The sequence below is a fragment of the Thermomyces lanuginosus genome (assembly GCF_041956635.1).
Source record: "Thermomyces lanuginosus strain ATCC 200065 unplaced genomic scaffold VTN49scaffold_42, whole genome shotgun sequence".
Classification (NCBI taxonomy): domain Eukaryota; kingdom Fungi; phylum Ascomycota; class Eurotiomycetes; order Eurotiales; family Trichocomaceae; genus Thermomyces; species Thermomyces lanuginosus.
Window position 1 is genome coordinate 1069329 of NW_027192376.1, and position 18948 is coordinate 1088276.

General features: G+C 52.0%; 7 protein-coding genes across 7 annotated transcripts; 4 read left to right on the forward strand and 3 right to left on the reverse strand.

Moving 5' to 3' along the window:
* Positions 1-983: 983 nt before the first annotated feature.
* On the forward strand, positions 984-2309 carry VTN49DRAFT_7146 (uncharacterized protein; the record flags this gene model as incomplete). Its single annotated transcript, XM_069415383.1, has 2 exons — positions 984-1466; positions 1518-2309. 2 exons carry the CDS (start codon positions 984-986, stop codon positions 2307-2309), a joined length of 1275 nt encoding a protein of 424 aa, XP_069265186.1.
* A 413-nt stretch (positions 2310-2722) lies between these two features.
* Positions 2723-3715, reverse strand: VTN49DRAFT_7147 (uncharacterized protein; the record flags this gene model as incomplete). The annotated part of the gene is made up of 1 exon (XM_069415384.1): positions 2723-3715. One exon carries the CDS (start codon positions 3713-3715, stop codon positions 2723-2725), a length of 993 nt encoding a protein of 330 aa, XP_069265187.1.
* Positions 3716-5844: 2129 nt separating this feature from the next.
* On the forward strand, positions 5845-6546 carry VTN49DRAFT_7148 (60S ribosomal protein eL32; the record flags this gene model as incomplete). The annotated part of the gene is made up of 4 exons (XM_069415385.1): positions 5845-5884; positions 6057-6181; positions 6265-6386; positions 6438-6546. 4 exons carry the CDS (start codon positions 5845-5847, stop codon positions 6544-6546), a joined length of 396 nt encoding a protein of 131 aa, XP_069265188.1.
* A 397-nt stretch (positions 6547-6943) lies between these two features.
* On the forward strand, positions 6944-7831 carry VTN49DRAFT_7149 (uncharacterized protein; the record flags this gene model as incomplete). Its single annotated transcript, XM_069415386.1, has 1 exon — positions 6944-7831. The coding sequence occupies one exon, from the start codon at positions 6944-6946 to the stop codon at positions 7829-7831; it is 888 nt and encodes a 295-aa protein (XP_069265189.1).
* Positions 7832-8288: 457 nt separating this feature from the next.
* VTN49DRAFT_7150 (60S ribosomal protein eL31) lies at positions 8289-9065 on the forward strand (the record flags this gene model as incomplete). Its single annotated transcript, XM_069415388.1, has 3 exons — positions 8289-8375; positions 8700-8774; positions 8859-9065. 3 exons carry the CDS (start codon positions 8289-8291, stop codon positions 9063-9065), a joined length of 369 nt encoding a protein of 122 aa, XP_069265190.1.
* Positions 9066-9884: 819 nt separating this feature from the next.
* On the reverse strand, positions 9885-13931 carry VTN49DRAFT_7151 (uncharacterized protein; the record flags this gene model as incomplete). The annotated part of the gene is made up of 2 exons (XM_069415389.1): positions 9885-13599; positions 13873-13931. The coding sequence occupies 2 exons, from the start codon at positions 13929-13931 to the stop codon at positions 9885-9887; spliced, it is 3774 nt and encodes a 1257-aa protein (XP_069265191.1).
* Positions 13932-14847: 916 nt separating this feature from the next.
* VTN49DRAFT_7152 (uncharacterized protein) lies at positions 14848-16347 on the reverse strand (the record flags this gene model as incomplete). Its single annotated transcript, XM_069415390.1, has 2 exons — positions 14848-16247; positions 16302-16347. 2 exons carry the CDS (start codon positions 16345-16347, stop codon positions 14848-14850), a joined length of 1446 nt encoding a protein of 481 aa, XP_069265192.1.
* Positions 16348-18948: the final 2601 nt, after the last annotated feature.

Genomic DNA, 18948 nt, shown 5'->3' on the forward strand with positions numbered 1-18948 from the left:
CAAAGTATTCACACCGTTGGATTCTGAGTTCCGTCGGGGCAAGTCGCTGCCCTTTTCCCTTTGTGTACCGCTCCAACCACATCTCTCACCTCCACTTTCTGCAACCGAAACAAATTCAATCAACACAACCGTAGCAATCTTCACATAGATCCCTTGTGACTTGTGAATCATTGGCCCTGAACCTATCCACGCAGTACCTAGCCCTAAATCCGATCCCGGCATCCTGGGTTGTGCCACGCTCACACACCCACATACGCCCCCGGAGCCTATCCGTGCTTGCATGCATATGACGCAAAATCCTCTGCCTGCACGCGATACGATTCGAGGACCCCCGTTCGCATCCACCCATAATGGAGGAGGCCGAGAAGGTTTAATAAGTCTTCGGGATCGATGATCTTGCAGTTCTGCATGCTGGTTGGCTGGAGGGAGAATGGCTGGGAATGGGCGTCAGTGCCGGGTTTTAGGGTTTGATTGGTGGGTTGGAATTTTTTTTTTCAGATGGGTTCATGACTCCTATGCTTTTTCGTCTGAGCTTTGAGGTTTTGTTGATTGTTTGCAGGGTGTCCGGAATTTCTTTTTGGCTTTCTAAGAGTAATAGTGGGTTAGTGGTCCTATCGGTTTACTGTTGTGTTTCGCTGAGGTGTGGATTTGTTATGTGTGAGTTGTACCCGATGGAGTTGAAGGGAACGGTGCTGCTTTCAACTTATAAATGGTAGTATCTACGTGGATGTCAGAAACATATCGGGGGGAGCTTGGGCACAAGTTTTACTTTGGATGGATCGATGCCAGAAGGGGCCTGGATTTTCTTGTTTCTGAGGGATCATTTGACCCTGAGTGTTTGTGGAAATTATTATTCTGAAAAGAAAAGAGAGAAAGTTTCCAGTCTCTCTCTCTCCTAGACAGTTTATTGCGAGATCAATGTTATTATATAGCTTAAGTCCCTGGTCTCGATTCCAGCCCTTCAAGCCACGGATCGATCAACCATGGCGATCCCCATGCACGACATCTGGACCAACAACGCCTCCTCCCCAGATCTGCCATTGGCACTACTCGGCCCTGGCCCTAACCCTAGCTCGGGCTACTTGTCGCTGCATGGATACCGGAAGTTTCTGGCCCAGGAGTCTTCGTTGTCTGATGAAGCCTCGCTTTCGTTTTCCTCGTCTTCAACGGGATTGCCACGGCACAGCCTGAAAAGAAAACCCGCAACGACAAATCTCCATCAGATTTGTCGCCGCCAGGATGTCGGCGAGGGATTGCCCTATTTGCCCTCATCGACCTGTTCCTCTGCTGTCTCGTCGGCACCATCAAGCCCGCCTCCGTTGTCGATGGTGTCGACTTTTTCGCAGTCTGTCGTGACGCTGCGGAGTACGACAAATATGACGACGCCGCCGTCGTCGTCCGCATCGCCAGTTGTCTCGCCAGTGATGAAGCAACTTGGGAATTTCTCCTCCCAATCTCGCAGAATGGTCAGTTTCCATTTCCGCTTCTGTGATTCTCTTGCTAATAGATCAGAGCAGGATTCATTCCATGCCCGGCTTGATCACCATCACACTCTTCCAAATCAAGCTCCGGCGGAAAGAACGGATTTGCCGAACACAGAAACAGCAGAAGATCGGCCAGACAACAGGCCTTTCCTGCTGAACTTTCACGGTACATTCTTTGAAATCCTCAACCCGCGGGACTCATTGGCCGTGTCCAATATCGAATCTGCGCACCAATCTATCAATATACCAGAGGATGAGGAATTTTCGCTCTCTTCTCTGTCCTCATTTCCCGACGACAACAATAGACAATCACGTCATTGGTCGTCAACCGCCGAGGCTGCTCTTGCTTCTCTCCCGGAACCTCTTTCTGCGGTCGCAGAGGAGGATAACCATCCCGCGCCACCACCATGGACGCCGCGATCTGCCGGTGGGTACCAGGAAGTGGAGGCTCTTCCAGCTATGCCCCCAGCTTCTGTGCCAGAACGCTGCGATTCCGCCCCCCCGACGACCACACCAGCAAAGCGCCTGGCCCTTCGGGACAAGATTTCTCATTGGCTCGCTGGGTCTGAAAAACGAGCAAGGAGAAGGCTTTTAAACTGCCGCTGGCCCTTGTGTCTTGGCTGCGATGATAGGCGGAAGTCGGCCCTTTCACCTACTAGTAGTACCCGGCTGGGGCGGGATCACGGACACTATTATGAAGAGGGTTCCCGCGTTGTCTTGCGTACGGCATCGGAGTTCGAGAGTGATATCAATAGTGGCGGTCGGCAGTTTGTTGCGAGCCGCGTCAATGTGTCGAATCATGACCGGCAATTTGAAATCGATTGAAAGGATTCCGATTCTCCGTCTGACAGGTTTTGATGAACATCGATCAACGGGCTGTGCGGATTCAATCTCCCGGTCGGGCGATGATGGCCCTGGGCTCCCGCTGTGCGGAGATCGCCCAGGTGCTGCATGCAAGTCGGGTATCTGCCCTGAACTAGACCACTGCAGTGCCCGAAAATTATATGCGACTTCAAAGAAGCCAGCCCATATGGACAGAGAAGGGAACGAGAAAGAAATTCGATAACAGCGCTCCATTATGATCAGCTACTCGAATGGTATCATAGAAAACAAAAAAGGCCGCCCACCAATCTATGAAAATTCCACATGTCCGCCCATACCAACGCCGTTCACATGCAGACGGAAATGAAATAAACAGCTAAAGATCATCGAAGACAAACAAAGCTAATCATCATAAATCAAACCGCCGCAGCATCATCCGATATCGATAATTCCAACGCTGCAGAAACTAGACTCATTTTTCGCGAGGCTTGCTCGTTCTTTTTTGCATGCAGCTCCCGATGCAACAGGTTGTTGGTGCGGGGTTTTCCGATGCGGTTCGTCGAGGAATACAGAGGAGCAGTCACTGCAGAGGTACTCCTGCGGCGGGTGCCGACCTCGGGCGACCGTCCTCGGGGAGCAGTAAGAATGGTGGATGTGGACGGCCGCCGCCGGCGGCGCGGCGGCGACCGGTCAGCAGGGAGCGAGCTGGGGTGGCATTCTTCTAGGCACAGGGGATCAGTTGACCCTGACGCGCGCCGGCGCGCGTCACCGGATTCCGCGAGCAACAGAGACTCCCGACGAAGAGCGTCCAGCGCGGGCACGCTACACCGGGCGCCAGACGGACGGTTCCGCGGAGAACGATGATGCCTCGCGGCAGACGACAACAGCAACGCGTCGTCTGGCGAAAGGAAGTCCGGGTCGGACGCAGGGATTGACGTTCGACTGAGAAGCGGTGGCGGTGAAGGAGGAACCTCATCATTGAACTCCCCTGGAGGGGTTAACAAGGCAATGCCGCCGCTCTCATCCTGCTCAGCGGTAGGGGAGGCCATCGCTGACGCGGAGTTCAGGGGCGAGGGCGACGGCGAGAGCGGGGCTTCGCCGTGAGTCCTCAAGTTTGCGTTTTGCGCGAGACTATGCGCGTGCAGTTTCTCCGTCAGCGTAGTCACGGATATTTGCCGGTGATGATACGGGTCGTAGTTGGCCGGGTTCGATGTTGGTGGTTGTGGACGGCGGCGATATGGTGGTGTTCGGGGACGCGACAGGGGATGCGCCGGCCGTCTCGACATTGGAGAGGGCGACGACGGCCGCGATGAGAGGGGTGAAATCATGGCGTCGTCGGAGTCGAGCATGACCCGATCGTCGTCCTCTTTGGCCGACGAGGGTGAAGGGAATGAAAAGTCCTCGAACATGGTGCGGATCTGACTCTGAGATGTATTCCGTAATTCCGCAGAAGATAAATGAAATGCAGCTTGACAAGTGGGTTCTTTTCAAGATATCAGATGTCGTTCGCCTGGTTTATATAAGAGAAATGACGAGGCTGTTTTTCCCCGAGCCCATTCTATTTTATCAGAAAGCAAAACCGGATGATTTCCAAGACCGAAGATCAACCCTAGGGCGATCAAACAAAAAAGACAAATCACCGCGAACGCCACGAACCAAGTTCAGGGGCGAACCCTAAAGTTAACTTAGCCAACCTAACCTATGCTCGAAGCGAGGCCAACCGAATTGACTTCTGAGTCAGTTTTATAATTCATCCGCCACCCCGAGGAAAAACCCTACCCCTACACCCACTAATGACGGACGGAATCCGGGGATCCGACTGAGACGGCGTGCCACTGATACTGAAACTTTCTTCGCTAAGCGAGAAAAAAAAAAGCTTCTCAACTCGATGCAGGAATACAGTAACCACTGTTAATATGTAATAATCGGATCGCCCAGGGCGAAACTCCCACACCGGAACCAACAGGTCGGCGCTAAGCAAAACGCGACGTGACGCTAAAGGCGCCGTCGGGATTCTGGAAATGCGCTAGAAAGAGTTCTAAATCCCGATCTTGCGTTGCATTGGCTGGCCCGGAATTGCCGAATTCGCCCATTTTCCGGGGCTTAGGGCTGAGCTGGCTGTGCACGTGACGAGTACAGGCAATACTGCCCAATTGAGGTGGTTGCGCGCACTGACATCCGCAGAGAGGCGTAGACAAGTCAACCAGGCTGATTAGATTCATCTATTCCTGTCTGCCGTACGAATATGCTAAAATAATGGCCGATATTCATTGCCCTGTACGAATCCTCATCCTTCCTGGCACAAAGCCACCAACTGCTTTCATCAGCACTAACGTGTTGCTGGCCCAGCTCCGCGTACGGAGTACCGAGAATAGTACAAGCTCGTCGTTCGTCTCACTATGCTATGTACCTACCTGGTAGTTGGATTCTTCAAAAGAAGCGCCAAGAGCTCTCTGAAATTTGATACTTTGCTTACGAACGATTTGCAGGGTCGACTCGCGCCCAATCCGTTCGAAGAATTTCAATGGTAACGTTATGTTCATGGTTAATCGCTGGTTCTGACGGTTTCACACTTCAAACGGCCCCATTCCAACGAAGAGGGGTTCCAATGGACCCAAAGCATGAGAGGTGCAATGCTGTGTCATCTACATTCATGACCACCGCCACATTTCCAATTTGGACAGCGTCAATAGCACTCTGGAAACAGGACAGACTCCATAAATGTCCCCAAAACTCAGAGAGCATCTGTTCAACCGAAATCAGTAAATGTAGGATCAATCAGAGGGCTACCAATGAGCTCCTCCTCTACGGGCTCGTCATCTGGTTGTCAGCCCCAATGATCTTCGACTGCCCCTCCTTGTTGTTCAACAGGCATTCAAGTTGGCATCCATCTGGTGCTTCTTGCAGCAGAGTTCGAGCATCAAGCATGAATGATGAGGTTTTGTCAGCTTGTCGTCTTTGCGAGATTCGCAGCTGGGCACCCCTAAAAAAGTAGGCCTTCCTAGTCATTCAAGCAACGTCATCCAGGATTGCGGGCGTGATCACTGGTCAGACCATCCGATATGCAAATTGTTGTGCTGAGCAGTGCAAATTGGCCCTGTAAAACGTGTCATTCCATGAGATGCGAGCTCGTCCATGGCGATACTCGTATTCCGTTGAGACAACTCGAGATTTGCAGGATGGAGTACGAGTACGAGCGAGCGCACATACTCGTAGACTTGTTGAGACCTCGGCTGACTTGGCATGCCAAGGGCAGTCACGTGAGAAGAGCTTAGTCATCCATGATAGGGCTTCAACAGAGGAAACCCTAAAGCCAAACCGGAAATTGCTTAGCGAATCGGCGCTAGCCACACTCACCAGTTCCTCCACCAGGAAATGCGACTTTTTGACAGCGATCCGAATTGACGGTTTACACCCTTGATCGCCTGAGCCCGACAGACCACACAGCGTGATCAAGGTACGTGAACTCTGAAAATATGCTGAATTCATTCTCGCTAGCGACAATGTGGGCCGTATGCTGACATTTGTGGGTGTAAAGATGACTGCTGCTAAGAAGCACGTCCCGATCGTGAAGAAGCGTACGTTATTCCCACTTGCTCGATGCCACCTTAAATTATTGCCGAACCTGTGGAGGAGAGCGATTCATGAAGCCGACTGGGTCGAGCGAAAGCGTTCTCCGACTCTCATTCGGATTGCATATCGAAACGGAGGCATCAAGAAACGGACGAGACTGACAATCGCGACATACAGGCACGAAGCGCTTCATCCGATTCCAGTCCGACCGCTTCAAGCGTGTGGGCGAGGCATGGCGCAAGCCCAAGGGTATTGATAACCGCGTCCGCCGACGCTTCAAGGGTACCATTGCCATGCCTTCGGTACGTCGAATCCTCCGATACCCTTGACGATTTCGATACGGCTATTTTGCGAATTGGTGAGCTAATGCGATCGTTTGGGATAGATCGGCTATGGCAGCAACAAGAAGACCCGCCACATGATGCCTTCCGGCCACAAGGCCTTCCTGGTGCACAACGCCAAGGACGTTGAGCTCCTCCTGATGCACAACCGCACCTACGCCGCTGAGTATGTACCTTCCTGCTCTGCTGTATGAATTGGAGCTAACTACGATCCCAGGATTGCTTCGGCCGTGTCGTCACGCAAGCGTGTTGAGATTCTCGCCAAGGCTAAGGCTCTCGGCGTCAAGGTTACGAACCCCAAGGGCCGTGTCCAGACCGAGGCATAAATGTTGTTTTGTATTTTGTGGTCTTAATGAAAAAGTCTGTCTGGTTCCGGGCATTTGGCATGTGCTCTATGTTTCCAACCAGTAGCAGAAGAGAGGCCCGCAGGGCAAGACAAAGAATGGGCTCTTGTCTATGGTTCCGGAGGCGTTGCGGGAACTGCATTAGCTATGCCGGCATGAGATTCATAGATTACGTGAATGGATTGAACTCGAAATCTCAGTACATAAATTCAATCTGCCCAAGTAAAAAGTCAACTGGCCAAGCTGATGCCGGAGAACGGGGCGAGTCCCGGATCTCCGACCCCGCCATTCATTCCGAGCATGCGGACAAATATATGTATCGCCGCAATGGCCGCACCACCCAACCACATCTCCTGACCAGCCAATCTATTCCGGCATAATGGCAGGCATTCTGAAGCGACCGCTCAAGCTGGCCCTCGTGCAGCTGGCCTCCGGCGCCGACAAAGCGGCGAACCTTCGCCACGCGCGCACTAAGGTGCTCGAAGCGGCCAAGGCCGGTGCTGGACTGATCGTGCTGCCCGAATGTTTCAACTCGCCATACGGAACACAATACTTCTCCAAGTACGCCGAGACCCTCCACCCGTCGCCGCCATCGCCGGAGCAGTCGCCGTCGTTCCACGCGTTGTCGTCACTCGCTGCCGAGGCCAAGGCGTACTTGGTCGGCGGCAGCATCCCCGAGCTTGAGCCGTCGACGAACAAGTACTACAACACGTCGCTTGTCTTCTCGCCGACGGGCGCGCTGATCGCGACGCATCGCAAGACGCATCTGTTTGACATTGATATCCCCGGCAAGATCACCTTCCGCGAGAGCGAGGTTCTCTCGCCGGGCGATAAGGTTACTGTTGTTGATCTGCCAGAGTACGGCAAGATTGGCCTGGCGATCTGCTACGATGTGCGCTTCCCTGAGTTGGCCATGGTCGCGGCGCGCAAGGGCGCGTTCTTGCTCGTCTACCCGGGTGCTTTCAACCTGACCACGGGCCCGATGCACTGGTCTCTCCTCGGCCGCGCCCGCGCCGTCGATAACCAGGTCTACGTTGCGCTGTGCAGTCCCGCGCGTGATATGTCCGCTACGTACCACGCCTGGGGACACAGCTTCATAGCCGGTCCTAATGCGGAGGTTCTAGCCGAGACGGAAGAAAAGGAAGACATCGTCTACGCAGACCTGAACAATGAGGCGATCGACTCCGCCCGAAAGGGTATCCCCGTTACCACACAGCGCCGGTTCGATGTCTACCCGGACGTGAGCGAAGGCGCAAAGCTGGAGTAGGTGGTTGATCATTGTACTATTGTCCAGTGTTTTCGGCAACGAACCAAACATACTCGGCCCGATTTGTTGTAATGAATAGCATCCTTGATAAAGAAAGGATCCCGTACAAGTACATTTTATCTGGACTGTATTTCTGTAGCACCTTTTGGAGATCTTGTCAAACTACAACATCTGAATCCCAATGTCGCTTTGGACTTCCGAAAACGGTCGACCAATCATATGCGCAGGGGAAGATTGACTAAGTCACGTGATACTAATTCCACAGCCAATCACAAGGGCCAATCCTAAGCGACGCACACTTGAAAACAACCTCAACCAGGAATTTCCTCACTTTGCCAGCTTGACCAGACCAGCAGCCAGCAGCAACCCGACCACCATCAGCCAGTGAGTACTCGTTACAATTCGAGGACGAGAAGAAGAAAGGGTAGCGTCTGACCCAATTTGTCTTTTCGCAGAAATGTCGAACCAGAACAAGGGAAAGAAGGGTCGCTCGGCCATCGCCGATGTCGTGACGCGGGAGTACACGATTAACCTGCACAAGAGAGTATGTTGAAACCAATCCTATCACATTAATTTCCCCCTTCCTTCGATTTTCTCGCCTGCCTGCGGCCATGGATCGAGATTGCGTCGAAAGTGAAGCCGATATCCGGACTCGCAATCTTTGACGGATTCGAACGTTACCCATGTGCAATCGGGCCGCCCTTATATTACACAAACGGGAAAGAAAAAGAAGAGGGAAAAAGAAAAATTAGTTTGATGAAGTCCATCTATGGCCGCAGCGGGAAAGAAAAGAAAAATTTATTTGACATACTTCATGGCATCAGGACGGAAGACTAATTGAATTTTTCTCTCTTCTTCGAAATAATAGGTGCACGGTGTCACCTTCAAGAAGCGTGCTCCCCGCGCCATCAAGGAGATCCGTGCCTTTGCTGAGAAGGCTATGGTAAGTTTCTTTCCCGTCCGTCACGAACCCGCCGAAATGAGTCAAATTCACTAATCCCTTTTTTTTTTTTTTCTCTGTTAATAGGGCACCAAGGATGTCCGCCTCGACCCCCAGCTGAACAAGAAGGTCTGGGAATCCGGCATCAAGGGCGTTCCGTTCCGCATCCGCGTCCGCATCTCCCGCAAGCGTAACGACGAGGAGGGCGCCAAGGAGAAGCTCTACTCCTACGTGCAGGCTGTCAACGTCAAGAACCCCAAGGGTCTGTCCACCACTGTGGTCGAGGATGCTTAAACATCTTTTCTTTTGTTAGATGAATGAGGAAAAAAAAAAAGTTTACGGAATACCCAATGACATGTCCCATTACTAAGTATACATCCATCTTTCCGTTGGACGGGCGCTAGAAATTGTATTGTCCGTCTAGCTATTGTAAATGACGAAGAAAAAAAAGTAATTAGTTCGTAGTCTATAGCCAGTTTTCCGTAAATCTGCATTCAATCAACGCCTGTAATTCTTGTCCTCCATGTGATGCTGCTCCTTTGCAGAGATTATGGCCATCAGAGCACCTAGGAATAGCAATTATGCCAGGTATCTGTCTATATTTACACGAAGTCATGCATAGGACCTGCAGTTTGAGATACCTCGAAGCTCCCTGCTGGATCTCGAGGTTGGACGTACATTCTGCTCTGCAATCCACGATCTCTACCATACATATGCAGTGGATAGATACCCGAATACACAAAAAGATAAATTTCCATCTTGATGCCCCTAATCACAATTTTGAAACTGGAAAAACACAATATCAAAACCCTTTCAGACTTCGAAACAAAACTCCAGGCTTGCAAATGCTCTTCCCACAATAAAAATGAAAACAAACACAACTCTATCGACTCGGCCATGTCAAAAGAATATCAACAGAAAGCACGGCATGGCAAACACGAGAAAAAACAAAATACAGGCATGGAAACAATTTTCTCACGAACCTGTATCTCAAAGAACCATGTTCATCAATGGAACGGCCATGCGAATATCATGCAAGCTGGCATCATTTCCATACAACTCGAGTCGACATCATTCTGCCACGCATTCGTCACGATATCAACAAGAAGGAAATTAGGATTTTAGCGACTCCTTCGCTTTCGTCAGAGCTTCTCCGAGCTCCGCTGCCATCTCCTTGGTCTTCACACGAAGAGCCCAGGAATCCGCGCCGTCGCCTGCGACACGAGGAACCACAAACTGGACACTGCTGCCCTGGACCTTGTAGTTGATCGCTTTGTGAATGGCGCTGTTGAGCACAACCTTTCCGGCAGGTTCGGTACGAAGAACAATGCGGGCGCGGCCAGTGGCTTTGTTGAGGAGAACTCGAAGTTGTCCTACGCCCTGGACTTCCCAAGTATTGTTTTGGAACTTGAGTGCCCGGGAGCGAACCGTATGCAAAACATCCTCATCTTCCTCGCCGGCGTTGCCAACAAGGTTGATCTGAGGGTCATTGGTGGTATCCGCATCGGTATCCTCAGCATCCGTGTTTGCTGTTGAAGTGCCGCTGGCAGCAGTGCTGGGGGCCGAGAGTGCAGATGGAGGCCGAGACAATGAGCTAAACAGCCCTCCGGTCGCACTTGGCGCAGTAGTGGTGCCGTTAACGGTAGACGCGAAGATCGAGGAAAATGGTTTGGCAGAATCAGCGCCGCCAGCCTTTGCTGGTTCAGCAGTTTTTCCGGTCTCGGCGGTCTTCGTTGGTTCGCTGGGCTTTTCCGTTTCTGCAGACTTTGATCCAGCAGTTTTTTCTGGCTCAGCAGTCTTTGCTGGTTCGGCGGGCTTTTCTGGTTCAGTAGTCTTCGCCGGCTCAGTAGTCTTTTCAGACTCTGCCGCCTTTGCTGGCTCTGTAGTCTTTTCTGCTTCCGTTGTCTTTGCAGTCTCAGCTGACGCTGCGGCATCCGTATCCTTTGCCTCTTCATCAACGAACATGAACCCTTTGCCAGGCACGAACTTGACCTGTTTACGTCCACCTTCCTCGAGTTGCTTGCGTTTCTTTTGTTGCGCTTCAGCGTACTTGCGCTCCCACTCCTCCTCATTTTCCTCCTCCGAGTCGAACTCCTCAGCTTTGCGCTTGGCCTTCTCTTTTTCAGCATCCTTGGCCGCGAGCTCACCGAACTGGGCAAAGAAATTCGTTCCGCTTGGGATGTTGAATTTGGGAGGCTCAAAACTAGGTTTCGCAGGCTCGCTCTTCCCACTCGGGGCGGCAAAAATGGAGGATGATGGTTTCGAAGTCGACGTGGTGCCATTTTCTTCAGAAGACGGCTTGCTGGTCGCCACCGATGCAGGTGTCTTGCTCCCACCGTCGGTGGAAGAGCCCTTGGGAGTAGAGGCGAAAGCACTGGCGAACAGCCCCGCCGTCTTCGATTGGAATTCGCTCTTTGAACGCTTGCTCGAATCATCAGTGTCACCGATTTCGGCCAGCTTACGCTTGCCGGACGGGTGGGGCGTGGGCGGTGGTGGTCGCCATGTGCTGACTGCATTGGCTGTGCTTTTCTCAGACGGCTGCTGCGAGGTAACCTGAGTTTCGGCTTCCGCGTCAACTTTGCGCCGCCGAGCACTGATTGGCATGCCAATTCGCTCTCGAACCCTGATGTAGAATTCGATAATATTATCGAAACTTTCCTTGGTGGGATCCAAAGCAGCAATGCGACGCTGGAATCCTTGGTTCAGGCGAACAAGTTTGATCTCCTTACGGCGTTCAAGGTCCTCCTGCTCGTCCACAGTGCCTGATTTCTTTGGGATCAGGTGATCGAACATAGCATCTGGGTTTGTCGGATCGGATTTGACGTCTTGCTTTTTGGAATCAGCAGCGTCGTTGCGACTCGTTGTGGACTTGAGCGGTGTTGAGAACAACGAATCAAACGGCCGACTGGCTGGAGGAGCTGACTGTGGGAGAGCTGGGGTGCTGGACGCGGCGGTAACAGGGGTTTCCGGTTTTGTACTCGCCGTAGTGGGCTTGAAAGGTGTTGAGAATAAGGAGTCAAACGGTCGACTCACTGGCGTAGCTGATTGTGCAGGAGCCGTGGCATCGGAAGCGGGAGCTGCCGAACTCTCAGACTTCGTGCTGGGTGCAAAGAGACTGCTGGTAGATTTGAAAGGCGTTGTACCCGTTGAGGCCTCATCACGCTTCTCAGAAGACGCATCCGTAGGCTTGGTGATTCGGCTGAAGAGGGATTGCGCCGCGGGGGTTTCGGTGCTGGCAGCGGCTGTGGAAGTGGCGGGGCCCGCTGGCGTGAAGAGAGAGCTTGTCGCCGGTGCGGTAGTCTCCTCTTTCTTCTGAGCCTGGGAGAACAATGAGGTGCCAGTGGACGGTGTTGACACACCGTTTGGCTTCGCGGCCTGAGCAAAGATAGACTGCGTCGTGTTTGACTCAGATTTCGAGGGCTGGTTGAACAGCGAACTAGTACCAGACTGACCACCGAAGAGTGCCGGTCGTTCGGACGCGGCAGTGGATTTTGGCTGAGCGAACATTGAGCTTGACTCTGTAGCAGCGCTTGTCTTCGGCTGGGAGAAAATCGACGTTGTATCGGTCGAAGTAGTAGTCTTTGGCTGAGAGAACAGGGAGGTCGATTGTGCAGCAGCCGTTGTTGCTGGCTGAGAGAAGATAGATGTTGACGAGCTTGAGGTAGTGGCCTTCGGCTGAGAGAACAGGGAGGTCGATTCCGTGCCAGTAGTGGTCGTCGGCTGAGAGAACAGGGAAGTGGACCCATTGGCATCAGCCGGCTTCTGCTGTCCAAATCCTGACGTAGTGGTGCCGAATAACGAAGTGCCGCTGGTTGTGGTAGAAGGTTTCGAAAAGAGGGAAACTTGCTTGTTATTCTCCTCAGCTGGCTTGCTGATCTGGCCAAAAATGGATTGAGACGGGGCGCTGGTAGATGTCGTAGCCGTCGCCTGAGTCTCGCCAGATTTGCTCGTCTGGCCGAAAAGGGTTTGACTGGGAGCACTTGAAGTCGTAGCCGCCGAGGTCTGAGAGTCGGCGGGCTTGCTGGCTGAGGCAAAGATCGATTCAGACGTAGATTTGGTTGCTGGAGTTACATTACCGAAGAGCGACCCGCCCGACGGCTGCGAGGTTGAGAATAAGTTCTTGGCTCCAGTCGACGTCGTGCCGAAGAGCGACCCCGAGGAAGCGGTAGTACTGTTGCCGAACAGAGACGGGGGCGCTGTCTTCTTATTGTCAGGGGAGGTTTGCATTGTATCGTCACTTGGTGTGAATGTATTCGAGGGCTTCGAATCTCCAGCAGACTGGCCAAAAGTGAAGGATTTACTAGCCGGGGTCGACTGCCCAAATAGGGAGCCACTAGGAGCTGACGTAGCCGGTGTCGACTGGAAGATCGATGAGCTGGACGTCTGGCCACTCGTAAAAGACCCAAAGAGGTTGCTGCTGGAGGTTTGATTTTGCGTGGATTGAGAGCCAGAAGACCCAGACGAAGCAGGCAGGTTAAAGATATTACCCTGGAAACCCGTTTGCCCCTGCGAGGTATTGCTTGTTCCGTTGGCACTCGCGAACGGGTTGTTGATACCGGCGGCGGAGTCAAAAGAAGCGGTGAAATTGAAAGTAGATTGGTTGTTTGCACCGAAAGTGATGGGCTGGGAGGAATTGCTTGCAGAGTTTGATGGTACCGCACCAGGAAAACTCTGGGATTGGCCGAAGACGAAGTTGTTGGAGGAGTTTGTGTTGGATGCTGCGGTCCCGGTATTCGGGTCAATCGAGCTGAAGGGGCTCACGAACGACTGCTGGGGCTTAGCAGCGGCGGCGGCAGCGGCTCGTCGTCTGCTAGAGAGTGGTTTGATCCTGGAGAGACTTGTTAGTATTGAGGTCTTAGGACAAGGACGGCGGACAGCTGAAGGGAAGCTTGGGGTTGAATGGAGGAGGGCAGACGCAAGGATCAAGGGAACAAGAATGGAAAGGTAAAAGGTGAGAGTCAACTGCAAGGTGAGAATACATGAAAAGCAATCAAGCAACTATCAAGGACAATGGAAGTAGAGCTTTATTGAGCGACCCAAACAACGAGGGACAAACTCCCAGAAGGAAATTTCGAACACAAAAAAAACCCAAAGGACTTACTTTCTAGCAGCGAGAGTGGACGGAGACGCCCGCTGGGGTCCGCCACCTGGAGTGCTCATGATGAAAACGATCTCCCGAGGCCTTGTTCTGATTCAAAGAATGCCTTCTCAACGCAATATGTCGCCGCTTGCGACGACCCACGACTCGCGTTGTCTTTGTCACGGAAGTCCGATGGCGCAATGTCAATGATGACCCGATTTCAAATGCACACAGCGCTCAGGAAGGAGGAAGGAAGGTATGCTCCCTGCGCGCACAATCGTGGGAGAGAGCTGTGTCCTCGAAGAAAAGGTGCCCGGTCTGCAGCAAACCTTCGCAAACCGACCCGATGCTTCCAACGCGACTAGAGAATCACGTTCGGACAGCACGCACACGTCGAAAAACAGGCGATTCGGATGAGATACTTGACGAAATTTCTCCACAAAAGGTGAAAACAGCCAAAAACAGCAAATGTGAACTCGAACGAAAATCCGGGGAAGTCGCGCGGACAGCAAGTGGCACGCGAGAGGTCGGGTCGAAGGACCGGCAGCGATGAGAGACGGAGGCGAGGACAGACGAGTGCTGTCGTCGCTGTCGTTGCGGTGAACTGGCTGTGTTTTGTTGTTTACGCTGCGGCTCGGTGCGACACTCGGCCGTGTCGCTGCCACTGGGTTCCTTCCCTGTGCACAGTCACGGCTCTGCTCCGTCGCGCTTTCCCTGCCTGCTGAAGAACACGGGGGCAAAAAAAATCTAGTCACGTGACATACACGCTTGGCAAGATCCGCCAATCAGCGCGTTGGAAATCCACCCGCCTCACTTAGTTCGAGGAGCTGGCAAAACACGATTTCTGACTGCTCTACAAAATCAAAAAAAAGTTCAGTGAGAACAGAAGAGACTAGTTCGTTCCACATTAAGATACAGTCGAGTCATAGAATATTACTGTACAAGCTTCATCAAGTTACGAACCTGCAGACTCGTTCACCCTGCTGTAACCACTCATCACTGGATGAGCGACTCAACTTCCTTGACCAGGCCATCGATAATCGATCCAACTACACTCGCCTCGACAGCGCTGTCCTGCCATGTAAATGCAAGAACCAGGCAGCCATCATCGCCGGTTGCAGAGCTGACATTGATGGGCGCACCGACGACACTAGCACTCTGAGCAAACATCACCCGGCCAATTTGCACCGTGCCGGAGGCACTACTAGCATCTTCAGCCTGAAACCGGCGCGGAGCAAGATTGGACAGTTCAAAGCTCATCTGTCGAGGCTTCCCAACCTGGGACCGGAATATGCCGTTCTCGAACTCGCGGATGTACTTCACCAGACCGATGAGGCGGTCTTTGCCCTTCTGCTCCATGTGTCGATTGATTGTATCTTTCGCGGTCCGCACCTCGTTCCACGGGAATTCTTCGCCCTCCAGGGCTTCGCGTGCGTATGTCTCTTCGTATGACAGGACGAATGTTCCGCCAACGGAATCTTCCGGGATTACATCTGTCAGCCACCTTCGTGCCGACATCGGAATGATTCCGTTGAGTTTTTGGTACTCGATGGGAACGTTCCGAAAGATGGCCCGGGCGATCAGAATCTGCAGCAATGCCGTAATAGAGCTATTATTCGCTCGGCATGCCGTTCTCAGCGCAGTAGTAGCGTGCTTTGAGAACGCAACGTGCCGACAGCGATTGACCAGAGGCACTTTGATCTCCGATCCTGCCCAGACACTGGGATCAATACGAGGGAAAATCGACTCCCAGACTTTCGAGATCAAGTACCAAATAGATACGGGCAGAGGAAAGATCGACTCCATAATCGGCAGTAATGGCGAATTTGGCGGTTTAATGCGTGAATTCACCACCGCCCCGACCGGTAATGGGAAGACTTCCTGCAACGCGCGAGCTAGGCCGAAGAGAAAGTTTCTCCCCGTCTCCCCATCGCCGAGGACATGATGGAACATGAAAGATGCCGTGAACGTTGACACATCCGCAGGGTCGTAAATGACATGTAATTTCCAGAGTGGGGAGCCGCGAGCGTAGAACACATTGAGCTCAGCCTGCAGCACCTCATCAAGCACATTATCTCGCGAGCTGTGCGCCGAGTCCTGTGTTGATGCCGCAGAGGTCCGTGAACGGGGATGGAAGATGACACACACATCCAGATCAATCTCCGGAATGCGAGCAAAGTAGGGTTCCTGGACACCTTCAAGCACCACGGTGGCCGAGAGGATGGAATGTTGCTGAATCAGGATCTCGCATGCACGGTAGACCAGCTGCTTCAAGAATTCTCCGTCGCCAGGACTAGAACTCGCTTTTTCTATCGGCAGACGATATATCGCTGTCAAGGCGACGCTGGTGTAGAATTGGACATTGTGCCTATATGCATGATAGCGTTCGAATGGGCCTACTAACTGTTAGACAAACATTGGTGTCACTGCCAGATTCAAGATATTCTTACCCAATGGCCTCAGTTTCTCCCAATCCTTTGCTGGTTCGACGTTCATATCAGCAGTAGTATATCATGGAAACACCAGAAGGTACGAGTACCTATGCCCGCATTTCAAGGAATACAACACGCTACTCTGAACTACGGGGCATACGAACTCTTAGCATCGTGACATTTGGGACGTTGAAGGCAGCTGAATTCCTGAAACTGTGATTGACCACGGACATTTTGATTGGGTAAAGCTCAGTGAACTGAGCTTAACCAGAATAGGAATAGCGCAATATCGGCTTCTCCGGGCCGTGAATCGAGACATGGAACAACTCCCGTCCAGTCTTGAACCTTGGCTGGTCTCGCAAAACGCCCAGTTGGCTTATCCCTGCTGCGAAAAGCTCAATTCCCAACGAATGGAATTTGACCTCGGGAAAATTGGTCAGAAGCTCTGGGGCTGTAGCCGACTGATGCAACATGCATCCAGAGTCCAGGCAGTTGTGGACTATGTATCCGCCGTGGCGATGCTTTTCGAGCGGTCTCTTAAAATCCTATGAAATTGAAATCACGAAGCAGTCATTGGCGCTTACAGAGTCCTACCATTCATTGGCCGAATGAACACGGATAGATGCTGTGAAGCTTGAGTTTTCTGTGGACAATGGTTCCTCCTCCAGGCAAGTTATGACGACCGGGGAGAGGGGAGAAGGCAGACAAAAGACCGGCAGCTCAGTTCCAGCTTTAGCTTTCGTCAGGAACTGTTGTAGGCCTCAGGAGCTTGAGACGAACAATATAAAACAAGTGAATGCTCTTTTGTATTCCCAGAGACCAAAGAGGCTCCTAATTCTCTGACTCGGCCCTACCTGTTGCCGTTCAGGTGTTGTTTTTCTGGCTGGACTTAAAGAGGCTGAAAAAGCCTTCGTCCGTCCGATTGAGACATTATTGTTCGAGCAAGGACAGTCCGTCGCCGACATTGACGTCCCAGGCATGACCGTGAAACTCGCTCCAGGGTTTAGCTTGACGAACTGGTTGCTCCTAGACACCAGCTACTGCCTAGCCCCGGCACAGTTCATGGCAGGACTAAACAGCCACTGCCTTAGCAACATTGGATTTCTCGCATTTAACTGGTACACCCAGTTGCAATGGTACAAAAATACGTCGGGCGATGGCGAGGTCCAAGCTATTTCTCTAATCCCGCCGCACTTCAACTTTCTCTACACTATTTCCTACCTGGGAGGCGGTACCCGCCTGTACTTGTCCCTCCGATCAAATCAAAGTAGTCACACGGTCACGGGGCATCTTCGAGGCCCTTGGCATCCCGTGTTTCCTCCATGATACGCTCCAGAATGAGGAGGCATGAAAAATACTTCGAATGCCGCACTCGTCTCGACCTTGGGTTAGTGAAAATCAAGCGGCCTGGACCAAAGGCACCATACCGGAAAGACAGAAGCTTCAACGGCTCTTGTGAAGACACCATTAAAAAAAATATTGTTGTCGTTCTTAGACAACAGTATGATGCTCAGGAATTGAGTGAGAGCTTCAACGAAAACACAGGGCGGGCACATCTTGAACTCCAGGGCCGAGCTGACAATTTCCAGGGCATACCAAGGACCAAGGAAGACTTTCTGCCCAATCAGTTTTCAATCAAACTCCACTTCCAGCCGTAGACTGTCCGCATAAGCCGTCTCTTGAGCCGCAATTGATTCGAACATCTCCGAGCCATATTGGCATCTCGCAGAGCCTAGTGATCGTTTGTGAGCTTCGGATTAATAGTTCAAACCATCTCGCCTTCCCCCGTCGTGTAAAGGCTCTCTGAGGGAATCCGGTGAACATTGCTGAAAGGCACCTGGTAGATAGCAGCGCCTACTATACTAGGTGCGGAATGAAATGCAGGAAAGAGGGTGGTTCGCTTCCTCATCGTGTACTCCGTACTCCGTTTGTACTCGTCTGGACAGAACAACGTATACAAAGAGCGGGAGACTTTCCAAGTACCTAGGAATCTTGAATATATTTTGAGCTGACAATGCAAGCCATCGCCTTATGCTATTCATCAATGAGCAGGAGTCCTGAGAGTTCGGCTTTCTTGAAACAACATGGGCATGGATTTCGCCGGCGAGCCTCGACTGCACTGGTCTTTGACATTGACGGGTGCTTACTAGTAGCCATCAATTTGTTCTCTTCATTTCTAGTACTTTCAAATGTTGCATGCTCCAAATTTCAAGGTTCAGCAGATAATCGTAACGAGCAAACAGTTCAAAAATCAAACTTCTTCAGTGCCGATAACGCATCTCATGATTGGCCTCAGGATGGCAGTAACGAAACCAGAGATTTTCAATTTCAATAAAAGCCGTTGTACCCAAATTTCCCCGGTTTATATTCTCTGCATGGTTTCTTAACTCAAACTTCCAATAAAGGAGCTTCGCCGGGACCTCAGATCACCCATCAACGTCAATTCTTCCATCGAGATGCCCTTCCCTTCTATACTTCCCCTCCATTCGTACTACGCACCCGCAAGGAATTGTCAAGGTCGTTGGAGCTGGTGCACTTGTCCGGATACTCAGGCTATAGCGCCATTCCCTGGCCTTTACGGACCGCCGATACATTCTCTCTGACTCATCCAGCCTTCCGTTTTTGAAGAACTTTTTTAAGGTTGTCGACACTGGTGATGGTGTCT